An 11,840-nucleotide genomic window follows, 5' to 3' on the forward strand; every position below is an offset into this window, starting at 1 on the left:
GGGAGGAGGGGGCCGGGGGCCTGGACTCCTGGGTCTGAGGGAGGAGGGGGCCGGGGGTCTGGACTCCTGGGTCTGAGGGAGGAGGGGGCCGGGGTCTGGACTCCTGGGTCTGAGGGAGGAGGGGGCTGGGGGCCTGGACTCCTGGGTCTGAGGGAGGAAGGGCTAAGGCCTGGCTTCCGGGCCCTTGATGGAGGCGGTGTTCTTGGAGTGCTGCAGGCCCCCCCTCACCTCTTTGGCATACTGGATGTCCATCATGAAGTTGTGCACGTGCTTCTCCGCTTTGTTAAACTCCAGCTTCCGGGCCACCACGGCCACCAGCAGGGCTGTGCAGCAGACCCCCTGTGGGCACAGCAGGCGCTGTGGGGCTCTGTGGGCCAGCCCTGCACTCTAGCTCTCCTTCAGCCCTTCCAACATGTATGACCGTCCCCAACTGGCAGACAAGCAGACTGAGGAGAGAGGGGACCAAGGTCCCACAGTTCGGAAGCAGCGGGGCTAGGATCGGAACGTATGTCCCAATCCACATCCAGTGCATTGTGTTCACACTGTCGGAACCCCACTTTTGTTAAGGGGAGGAGGGGAGGAGGGCTGGTCCTGGGTGGGGGCAGGGCCCCTTCCTCACACATCTGGCCAGTCATCAGGTCCTGCCTCTTTAATCACCGAGGGTGCCCTTGCCCTTCTCCCACCCTCATGGGCCTCTGCCCCAGCTCTGGCCCCGTCTTATCCCTCCCAGACCATCTCCGGCCTCCCGCTGTCCCCATCCTGACCCCAGAGGGACCTAACACCCAGTTATGATCCTGCCACCCCCCCTCTAATCTAGGCTCCCACTGCCCCAAACTTCTTAGCCCCGAGTTCAAGGCCTTCTGCTCTCTGCTGCCTCCTGGCCCACCTCCCTCCCAGACAACTCACAGCCCTGGCCACAGTCTGCCTCATCTGCCTGAGCACCTTGGTCCAAGCACCCTCCCTCCTCCCTTCCTGCTCCCAAGGCGTTAAAGCCTTCAAAAAAAACAAAAGAACCAAATCCGTTGCCAGCAAGTCAATTCCAACTCATTCCATTTGTTACAGAGTAGAGCTTAGCTCCATAGTGCATTCTTGGCTGTAGTCTTTACGGAAGAAGATCACCAGGCCTTTCTTCCAAGGCACCACTGGGTAGACTCGAACCTCCAACCTTGGTTGGTAGCCGACAGCAAACTCTTTGTACCACCCAGGGACCTCTTCAGTCCTGCCCGATCAAATCCCAATGACTCTGTGATGCCTGTTCATTTCTCCTCGGGTCAGAATAGCTCTTCCTCTGAAGCGCTTCTCCACGCCAGGTGTTCTGCTCTTAACCACTCAGGACACTTGCATCGTTAGAAACATTGGCTTTGGGAACTGCCTGGGTTCCAACTCCAGCTCCGAACAAGCTATTTAATCACTCAGTGCCTCAGTTTCTTGTCTGTAAAATGAGCATGCCCTCACAGTGTTACTCCGTGGATTCCACGAGTTAACCCCTGGAAAGTGGTTAGAACAGAGCCTGGCACAGAGTCTGTGCTCGACAAAATGTAGCTCTTCTATTCCATCGAGCTATGGAAGTTCTTGGCCAGGAGCTGCCTATGAGCTCTAGTGCCAACTGCTCTCTCTATCTAGGTCTCAAGTTCTCCTTTTGTCAAACAAGGGTCACTGACCCTTTCGGAGTGTCTCCCAGGCTGGGTCTCTGCCGCTCTTCCCTAGCCCCCAAGACTCACCACTGTGGGGAGCACATTTCCTTGGTACCCCATCCATCGCCTGTGGGCCCAGGGCTTGAGGATTCAACATGTCCTTCTTTGGTTGTCCTGGGACAATGTCAGGGCTGAGGGCTGGTGGCTGGTGGCTTGGGTCCCTGAGGTTGAAGGGGACCAGATCTCCTGGGGAAGTGAAGGCCAAGGCATTGGGTGCTGGGTCCTGGAGGGGGATAGGCGCTGGGTGGGGGGAGCCAGATGCCTGGGTCCACAGAAGGAAGGGGGTGGATAGCTGGAGGCAGGAGGAGGCAGAATCTGGAGAGGAGGCTAGAGTCTGGGGTTGGAGAGCCACTGCCTTAGTCCTTGAGAGCACAATTGCTGGGTACCCAGGACCCATAACATCACAACTCTCCCCCTTCCCCATTCCCTGAGCACTTCCTATGTGCCAGGCACTGTTTGAAGCCCTTTACATGGTTTAACTCATTTGATCTCAGCAACCGCATGAGGAATACACCAGTACTCATCCCCATTTTACAGATGAGGAAACTGAGGCACAGAGAGGTTATGTGGTTTGCCTAATGTCCCCCAGCTAGGAACTGGCAGAAGCAGGATTTGAACCCAGGCATGCTCTCGATGACTAGATTCTATGGACTTACAAGGGCTGGGGGCTGGAGGCTGGATTCCTAGTTCCTGGAGAAGCCTAGGAGTCCCTGGGTGGTGCAAACAGTTAATGTGCTCAGCTGCTAATGGAAAGATTGGTGGTTCAAGTCTATCCAGAGGTGCCTTGGAAGAAAGGCCTGGTGATCTACTTTAGAAAAGCAGCCACTGAAAACCCTATGGAGCACAGTTCTACTCTGACACACACAGGGTCTCCATGAATTGGAATTGACTCAACAGCAGCTGCTGGATTGTTGGTTGGAGGAGCCTAGAGCTGAGAAACCAGGCGCCTGAGCCTTGATGGGGCCGGGGACTGGAATCCTGGATTCTGGAAGGAAATGGGGCTGGGAAGTCGGTGGCCTGGGTCCCTCGGAAGGATGAGGGCTGGGGTCCTAGGCTCTGGAGAGAGCAAGAACAGAGGGCTGGATTCTTGAATCTTAAAGGGGAAGTGGGGCTGGATGTCTTGGTCCTAGAAAGGCAGTAGGCTATGGAGGTGAGGGGTCTGGACACCTGAGTTTCTCAGGGTGTCCCTGGGAGCCTGTGCTGGCTCCATAGGCCCCTCAGGCCCAGGGGATGAGCAGTTTGAGATAGGCAGAGGATCCCTGAGGGGGCTGTACTCACCATGACCCCAGTGCAGAGGCAGACAATCTTGCCCCACATGGTGCCCGGCACCACATCCCCATAGCCAATGGTCAGAAATGTGATGGGGATCAGCCACAGCGTGTCCAAAAGGTGGCCAGTGGTATTAACAGCCTGCCTATGGGGAAAGGTGGGTTAGTTCTGAAACCCGCCCTGGGGGTTTCCATATGCTTACTACCCTTCCCCCCAATATACCTCCATGGCCCCAGGTAGCACCTAGACCACCCCAGAAAACAATAACTTCTGAGCTTTGGGCTTCCTCCCTTTGCTGTTCAACCTGGGCAAGATGCTCAACCTCTCTGGGCTGTGGGATCTGAACCTGGGTCTGGCCAATTCCAAAGCCTGTCTAGGGTTGTCAGATTTGAAGTGCGTGGTTGAGGGGGCGAACGGGACAAAAACCCAGCCCAAGGTCCACTTGTCAGGCCCTGACAGGGGCTGTATCCACCCAGTGGAAGGAGCACCTTTTTCTAATCCTCTCAAAGCTGCTCTGTGGCCTAGAGGTGGCCCTATCAGAATGAAAAAGTTGGGACTAAAAAGGTTTGGTGGGACTCTACCCTCCCTTCCCCTCACTTTATAGAAACTAAAAACCAAACCAAACCCTTTGCCATCCAGTTGATTCTGACTCACGGAGACCCCATGTGCTACAGAGAAGAACTGCTCCGTAGGGTTTTCTTGACTGTAATCTTTATGGATGCAGATTGCCAGGCCTTTATTCCGAGGTGCCTCTGGGTGGATCCGAACTGCCAACCTCTCGGCTACACATCTTGTGCCACCCAGAGACTCCAGGGCCCCACCTCAGACTCACTGAATTAGAATCTCTGGGGGTGGGCCCTGAATCTGCATTGTTGACAGGCCCTCCTACTCATCCTCCCCCCCATCCCAAGTGCATCAAGTTCGAGGACTTCTGCCTTGGGATTACAGACCTAGTGACGCAGTGGTTAAGAGCTCGGCAGCTAACCAGAAGGTTGGCAATTCAAATCCACCAGTCCCTCCTTGGAAATCCTATGGGGCAGTTCTACTCTGTCCTATAGGGTTGCTATGAGTCGGAATCGACTTGACGGCAATGGGTTTGGTTTGGTTTTGACCTTGGGATTGTGGACTTTGACTCCCTCCCTGTTCTTCCATTTTTCAGATGAGAATCATTCATCGACCCTGATCCTGACCAATTTCCCAACTGGGGAAACTGAGATCCTGGAAGGTGGAAGAACTGACAAATCACAAAAGATTAAACTTGCCAGGGAGACTTTAAAAATGATGGAATTTGACACCCATTTTGCAGATGAGGAACCTGAGGCTCAGAGAGGGTGAGCAGTCACACAGACAACTGGAGGCAAGACCTGAAGCCAGATGTTCTCATTCTTGGCCAGCTGCACTAAACCAGAGGTTCTCAAACATGAGCAGACATCGGAATCACCGGGAGGGCTTGTTAAAACAGAGTTGTGGCCCCCACCCCTCAGAGTTTCTGATTCAGTAGATCTAGGTGGGGCCTGAGAATCTGCATTTGCAACAAGTTCCCAGGTGATGCTGCTGGTGCCAGAACCACATTTTGAGAACCACTGGCTAAGACTCGTCCCGATTTCTTTCTCGGAGAGAGAAATTGAAGCCCTGAGAGGGTATAGATCCAGCCAGTATCAGGTCACACAGTGTCTACCAGGCAGCCTAGAATCGGATCCCAATCCCTGCAGGGAATTCTTTACCCCAAAAATCCAAAAACCAAACCCATTGCTGTGAGGTCGATTTCGATCATGGCAACCCCATGTACTCCAGAATGGAACTGCTCCATAGGGTTTTCTTGGCTGTAATCTTTAAGGAAGCAGATCACCAGGCCTTTCCTCCGTGGCCCTGATGGGTGGGTTCAAACCTCCAACCTTCAGGTTAGTAGACCAGTGCAAACCGTTTGTGTCACCCAGGGACCGCATTCTTTCCCAGAGCAGCCCTCAGTCACTCCCCTTCCAGGGTCACATCTAGCATCGACAGTGTCCCTGTGCCAGAGGCTAGCGAGGGTAACGAGCGCCTAGGGGCAATCTCTAAGGCTGCACCCCCTTCCCGCTGGCCTCATCGACGGGAGAAGGCGGGCGTGATTCCCTGGCCAGCCTCCTCTGGTGTCCGCTTAGACTTGCCCCCGGGAGCAAATGCCCCTCTCTAATCTCCTCCCCACTTGCTACGCTTTTGCTCTGTGCTAATTCAGAAAAGGCTCCCTTTCTTCCCAGGCGGATGCAACCCTTGGCCAGGTGCCAGCGGCAGAGTTTGGAGCTTGAACAGATGTCTGGAGACGTGAGGCAGAGGAGGCCCGGGAGCCGGAAGGGAAGGGCTTCCAAGGGTCTGTGTGTGCGCCAGGAGACGGGAGGCCGCAGGTGGAGGAAGGGCTGGGGCTGGCCCGTTGGTTCCTCACTCCATGGATGAGGGTGTGGACAGACCTCAGCCAGGAGGAGGAGAGTGGAAAATGTGAGCTTTCTCCACTGCTTGGCTCCCAATCTGCATCACAGTACAGGGCGGCAGTGGGTGGCTGGCTGCAGCTCCAGGGACTCTAGCACTCTCACCTCTCGGCCACGGACAGCACCCAGGCGGTGGTGAGCCAGAGGCCAAGCGTGAGGCCGAGCAGCAGGCGGCCGGGGTGCGTGTTCATGTACAGCTTGGCCACGAACCAGTAGCGAAAGCGGACTTGGTTGAGGGCGCCGATGCTGCGGTAGGACGCGTTGAGCAGGACTCCGCTGCGCAGGAACACAGCGCGGGGCACCAGGTAGAGGCGCAGCAGCATGGCCATCGACAGCAGCGCCTCCTCCTGGCCCAGGAAGTGAGGCGAGGTCTGCTCTGCCGCACGCGGCGCGCCGGCGCCTTGCGCGCATGGCGGTCCCAGCACAGGCGCTGGGTGCAGCCCGCACACCGCCAGCTCCAGCACGATCTGCGCCGCCTGCCTCCCGGTCAGCGCCACGCGCCAGTCCCGGAGCCCGTTGTCGGTCATGGACAGCTGCGGGGAGGGGTCCGACAGGGAGCGGGGATCAGGCGAAGGTCAGGCGACGGCCAGCCCACCTGCACCGCGAGATAAGGGGGCCCCGCTGGCCCCGGCCCGGAGGAAGATAGGGCAGGGACGTGGGGTTGGGGAGCTTTGGGGGAAAGAGGGGGCAGAGGCGGAGGAAGACATCTCTCAGCACTTCCTGCCCCCCACGTTTCAGTCCACTTCCAGAACTTCCAGCCCATGAACACTTATTGAGCGACTACTGTGTGCCCAGCATTGTTCCATGTGCTGAGGATACGGAGTGAACGACATAGACAGAACTCCCTGCCTCGGTGGGGCTCAGATTCCACTTCCCTGGAGCCCCCTCCTACGCCTGCCTTTTGGGGCAAGCGTAGTAATTGTAATAGTAATAGTACTAGCAATAACAATAGCTAATATTTAGTAGGCACATTAGATGTACCAGGCTAACGCACTCTGTCCCCTTTATATGTAGTAACTCAGTGAATGTCACAACACAATAAGATTATGCGATTTTTACCCCATTTTACAGAGAAGGAAACGGAGGGTCAGAGAGGGTAAAGGGTTTGCTCCCGGCCCAGTTGGGCTACAAACCCAGGTTACTTAACTGCTCGAATGATTGTTATTAATGATAATGTGTACTTTTTACTGAGCACTTCTTATCTCCTAGACACTGCAGTGGGCTTTACTATGCCTGGCCAATAATCCACATTTCATATGGGAAGGCATTGGGTCGGGGGGGACAGGGAAAGAGGTGTGGGGCAACAGGATCTGGAGACTTGGGGGATGGGATGTGGGGGATGGGGAGGGATGGGGGAAATGGGGAGTTGAATGTCTCGGGAGATTGTGGGGAGGGGGCTATGGATGAGAAGGCTTCTTGGGTCTAGGGGGAGATTGGCAAAGAGGTGGGGTCCTGAGTGGGGAAGGACCTGTGGGCACATCGCTGGGATTTTAGGCTCCTTGGGTCTGGGACTGATGGTGAATAAGGGATAGAGGCCAGGGATCTGGGAGGTGAGGCCCAAGGTGAGGCTGCCTGGGGCCATTGGAGAGATCCCTGGGGTGGAATTAGAGGAAATATGGGAACTGGAAGGGCTGGGCAGTGTGCAAGGGGAGGCTGGGGGCTGCAGGTGCAGGAAGGCTGGGGCTACTCCAGGTGGTTCTCTGTCTCTCTGTCTGTCTGTAGTTCATCCCATCCTGATGGGGAAGGGTGTGGACACATCTCCAGGTGGAGGAACCTCATTACGCAGCCCAGGAGGAGGAGAAGGGTGGAAAGTGTGAGCTGACAGGGTGTGGTGGGGGCTGTGGGGAGCAAGGAAGGGGCTCAGAGGCAGGCTTTGTCCTACCTGGATCTCTTTGGCATGAAAGGCCACGATAAAGCAAAGGAGCAAGAAGGTGGAAATGCTGATCATGCATTTAACCAAAAACAGGTAGAGCGCCCACTGTTGGGGAGGGAGAGAAAAAGTGAGTGAGATTGATTCCAGGTCTCCACCTGGTCTTTTCCTTCTCCCTTCCTTCAAAACTTCCATCCCTTCTCAATTCCCAATGTCCTAGCCTCTTTCCCCACCTACACCAGTTCCTCTCGATGTCTCAAAACATTCATCTGGTCCCCAGGGAGAGTGACCTTTTCTTCCCAAGAGGACAACACTGTCCCAGATGCCAGTGTCCACCCTCCTCCTCAGTTCTTTTCCTAAGACCTACACCTCTGAAGGGGAGTCTTGAAACTCCCATTCCTTCTTAATTCCCCAGCCCCCTTTCCCACCAAAAATAGTTCCTCAGCCCTGATAAGGTGGGGAGGGGGCATCTAGAAACAGACATCTGGCCTCTAGAGAATGCCCCTCCCCTCCCCTTCCTTTCTTGCCCGGCTAGTCCTGCCATGGAAACTGATTTCATCTCCCCCATCCCCAATTCCAGAGGAGCCTAGAAACTATCATGCAGTCCCCAAGGAATGAATGACACCCTGCCCTGCTCTCATCCAGGGGGCTGAGTCCCTGAGACCCCCAGCCCCAGCTCAGAGAGGCCCCCTCAGTCCTTCCCCCTGTGTCTCTTCCCCTCCCTCCTGCCGTCTCTCCTGGATGAAAGTCCAGGGCAGATCTGGCTGGAAGCACAGGGCCTCCAGAAACCACGAAGAAGTATTTGTTTATTTTCCTCTCTTTGTATGGCAATACCTTGGAAGAATCTAGAATTCTGGAGGGTGGGATTTAGAGCAGTTGGAACCCACCAGTCAATCCTGTGGGGTCAGTTCTACTCTGTCCTATAGGGTCACTATGAGTCGGAATTGATTTGACGCCAGTGGGTTTTTTAAGGAGTACTCCTAGATTCTCTAGGAAGTGGTAGGGGGAGGGGGCCCTGCCGGTGGCTGGGGTGGGGGAAGACGGTGTTGTCAGGGGGAGGGGGCCACCTGGGCTCCCATGCTGAGCCCAACACCTGTTTCTTCTAAGACTGATGTTAGCTCCCCTGGCCTGGCCAGGGCCCCGCCTCTAAGCAGGGGAAAAGGGCCCGTTTCCTGCTGCAGGGGGCCTGCCCCACTACCCCCCACCCTGAACAATGGGGCTGTTGTCCCCAGCCCTCTCCCACCCCCTTTATGAGTCTCCAGCTCCCAGTTTCAGTGTCTCTTTCTTTAGTGAGTCCCAACCTCCACCCCACTAGACGCAACTACCCCCGATGCAATTCATTTCTCTGTGGTCCTCTCTACTTTTCCAATTCCTCTACCCCCCAAATCCTGGACCTGTCTGCACTTTGGCCCCTATCCCTGGCTCTGAATTTCCCGATCTCTGGGGATGTTTCTGCTTCTGTCTCTATTTGGGTTTTGAGTGTTTCTCACTGGTGGGTTCCCTGGTCTCTCCTCTCTCCTCCTCCTCTCTCTGTCTGTCTCTCTGTCTCTTTCTGTCTCTGTCTCTGTCAGTCTCTGCCTCTCTGTCTCTCTCTTCATCCCTCTCCCTCCGCCCTACTGGTGCCAGTATCCCTATGTGCCCCCAGGGTTTGGCACCCGCCTCCCCTCCAGCTCCTTCCCTTGGCGAGCAGGTGTCTGCGTCCCTGCAAAATGAGTCCCTTACGCTGAGATGGAGGTGGGGAGGGGACATGGATGTTACCAAGGCAGCCCTAGAGAGGGGGCTGAGGAAAACCTTAAGGGTCATGTATTTCGACCCTTGTCCCCATTTACAGATGGGGAAGCTGAGGCTCAGAGAGTTGCAGCGTCCCCAAGGTCCCGGTGCTGGAGACAGAGGCCTGGCAGGTAGTGGAGGGAAGGAAGAAATGAGAGGAGAGAAGGGGGAGGGGGAGGATGGGGCGGGAAGGACTCTTGTGCCCCCACATGTGCCAGGGCACCATGCCCCCACCTCCCCTGCTGGGTGGGTACTGAGCATGGGAGCGGCAAGCAGGCCCAGGCCATGCTTCCTGTTGGCATGAACTTAAGCGGCCCCACCCCCTCAGCGCCCTCTGCCCTTGCCTCTGCCAGCCTGGCCAGAGGAAGCCAGCCTGCACTGACCTCCATGTGGCACTTCAGAGCTGCCCACCTCTCTCCCATCCCCAAATCCAGCCTGAGCCTCAGTCCCCGAGGAACGTTTCCAATGAATCCTCAAACCAGGCCCCCCTCCAGCCCCATTCTCAGCTCTCGCCCCAGACAGGTCTCCAAACCCTCCTATCCTGTTGAGCAATTCTGCTCTCCCCATGAACCCCTGACTGTGATCTCTGTCCTCCACATGTCTGCTGCCATCACTGCCCTGACCAGAGCTGAAATGTGCTGGAACCTGCTGAGACCCATCCTAGCTTCACCCGTCCATTTCCTCCGCCCTCACCACCATCCTCAAAGGCAGCTCCCTCATCCCCAAAGACTCTCTAAGCACCTTCTCCCTCAGAACCGGGAGTCCAGGCTACTATAAACCCACCTCTCCATTATTTCCCAGACTAAGTAGCGTATCAATTCTAGAGGAAAGTGAGCCCCTTAATGTGGGAGATGGAAGGAGGTGAGCTTGTTTTCCATTTCCCACCTCCACTCTCAGTCAGTTTCTTCAGGGCTCTGCCCTTTGCCGCTGAGGTAATGGGTAAACCTTGGCGGTTCGGTAAGGACTGAGGAAACTCTGCCTACTGGAATAAGTCTTTCTTCCCACCCTCCCTTCACCAAACCTGGGCTACTTCTGCCCTAATCCACTCTTGGGAGACTCGAGACTCCAGGGGTCCTGGAACTTCAGTCATCTCATTTCAACACCTTCAAAGACTGAGACACTGTGATCCTGTTTGCTCTTTCTTGCAGAGTGGGTTCCCGGCATCTAACTCTCTCAGGACTCAGGAGTCGATTTCCTAGCTCCTTCCTCCCTCAGACCCAGGAGTTCCTGCCCCCAGGCCCCTCCTGCCTCAGACCCAAGAGTCAGACCTCAGCCCCCTCCTCCCTTAGACCCAGGAGTCCAACCCCCTAGCTCCCTCTTTCCTTAGACCCAGGAGTCCAGCCCCCTAGCTCCCTCTTTCCTTAGACCCAGGAGTCCAGCCCCCTAGCTCCCTCTTTCCTTAGACCCAGGAGTCCAGCCCCCTAGCTCCCTCTTTCCTTAGACCCAGGAGTCCAGCCCCCTAGCTCCCTCTTTCCTTAGACCCAGGAGTCCAGCCCCCTAGCTCCCTCTTTCCTTAGAGCCAGGAGTCCAGACCCCCAGCCCCTCCTCCCTCACACCCAGGAGCCCTGGCCCCTGCCTCCCATGCCCCAGCGTCGGGGCTCCACTCACCGAGCAGCCCCCGAACCACAGCATCTCCGCGTGCAGCACCATGAGTAGGATGCCAATTCCCGCCAGCGTCAGCGCCCAGCCCGCCAGCCACTTCTCCTGCTCCAGCAGGCGCTTTCGGCGCCACAGGGCCCCCAGGCCCGGCACCAGCTCCCCGCCCATGGCCCCCGGGGTCATGGGGCTCAGCCAGCTTCCCGCCCAGGGTCCCCCACCTCAAAGCCCGCAAAGGGCAGCCACAGTGGCTTGCAGGTCGTCAGCCTGCTGCGCTCCCTCTGGGGCTTTGACTCTGAGGCACTGTGGAACACTGTGCCCTCTGGGGGGTGGTGACTGCCCAGCTGGGCGGGGAGGGGCCAGGGACGCCCCTGGGCAGGGGTGGCTCCCCAACCCCCCTTCCCAGACCAAGGAGGGACCAGGGTGTGTCTCGGGACACAGCAAGGAAGAGACGTCCATCCACGTGGACAGAGACACACAATGATACACAGTGGGCTTTGTCACACACAAGGGTCTATCTACACTGTGTGTGATATACACCTACTCTTGGCCACACCCAGACACCACACAACACACAGCGCCGGGTGATAAATCCTCACACTGCAGGAGACAAAACCGAACACACAGAGCCACACAACACAACCTCCACAGGGTGACTCACAACTCCCGACAAGCTCTGAAAGCCACAGCCACACCCAGATACCACACACATGGTGTGACACACACCAACACTCAGCAAGGAGGAGCGTGTCCTGTGGCACCCACAGCCACCCAAATATTGTCTACACACAGACACAAACATGGCACTCAACATTGGCACAGCATTCTCTGTGCCAACGACCACACCCAAACGTATCCATGGCCACATGAACACAGCATACCCCAAGTGATACACAGACACACAATATGCATTGGCACAGTGCTACCCAAATGTCACACACAACACACCTACGTCAACAATGTACTCACGATGTCCCAAACATTACACAACCGTGGAATGACCTCGACATGGGCAGACACACAACACTGAGGGACACACCCATGGCAGTCCCCACACACCCAGCACATGGCACACAGCGAATCAGGCAGACAAGTACACAGGATGATTCACAATAAACATTTATTCACCCAGACACACACTACATCCTGGTGCACAATGAGATTCAAATTTATAGTCAC

General features: G+C 56.2%; 1 protein-coding gene across 1 annotated transcript in view; it reads right to left on the reverse strand.

Annotated features, from left to right (window-relative positions):
• KCNN4 (potassium calcium-activated channel subfamily N member 4) overlaps positions 1-11,226 on the reverse strand; it is a 15,264-nt gene extending 4,038 nt beyond the window's left edge. Inside the window, exons 1-5 of the mRNA XM_004388778.1 lie at positions 10,674-11,226; positions 7,308-7,403; positions 5,531-5,958; positions 2,973-3,108; positions 229-339 (exon numbers count right to left, since the gene is read on the reverse strand). Of these exons, the coding sequence (XP_004388835.1) occupies positions 229-339; positions 2,973-3,108; positions 5,531-5,958; positions 7,308-7,403; positions 10,674-10,847 (945 nt within the window). The 5' untranslated portion in view covers positions 10,848-11,226. The remainder of the gene's footprint in view (positions 1-228; positions 340-2,972; positions 3,109-5,530; positions 5,959-7,307; positions 7,404-10,673) is intronic.
• Between the last annotated feature and the right edge of the window lie 614 nt (positions 11,227-11,840).

Source organism: Trichechus manatus, unplaced genomic scaffold (assembly GCF_000243295.1).
Source record: "Trichechus manatus latirostris isolate Lorelei unplaced genomic scaffold, TriManLat1.0 scaffold00216, whole genome shotgun sequence".
NCBI lineage: Eukaryota > Metazoa > Chordata > Mammalia > Sirenia > Trichechidae > Trichechus > Trichechus manatus.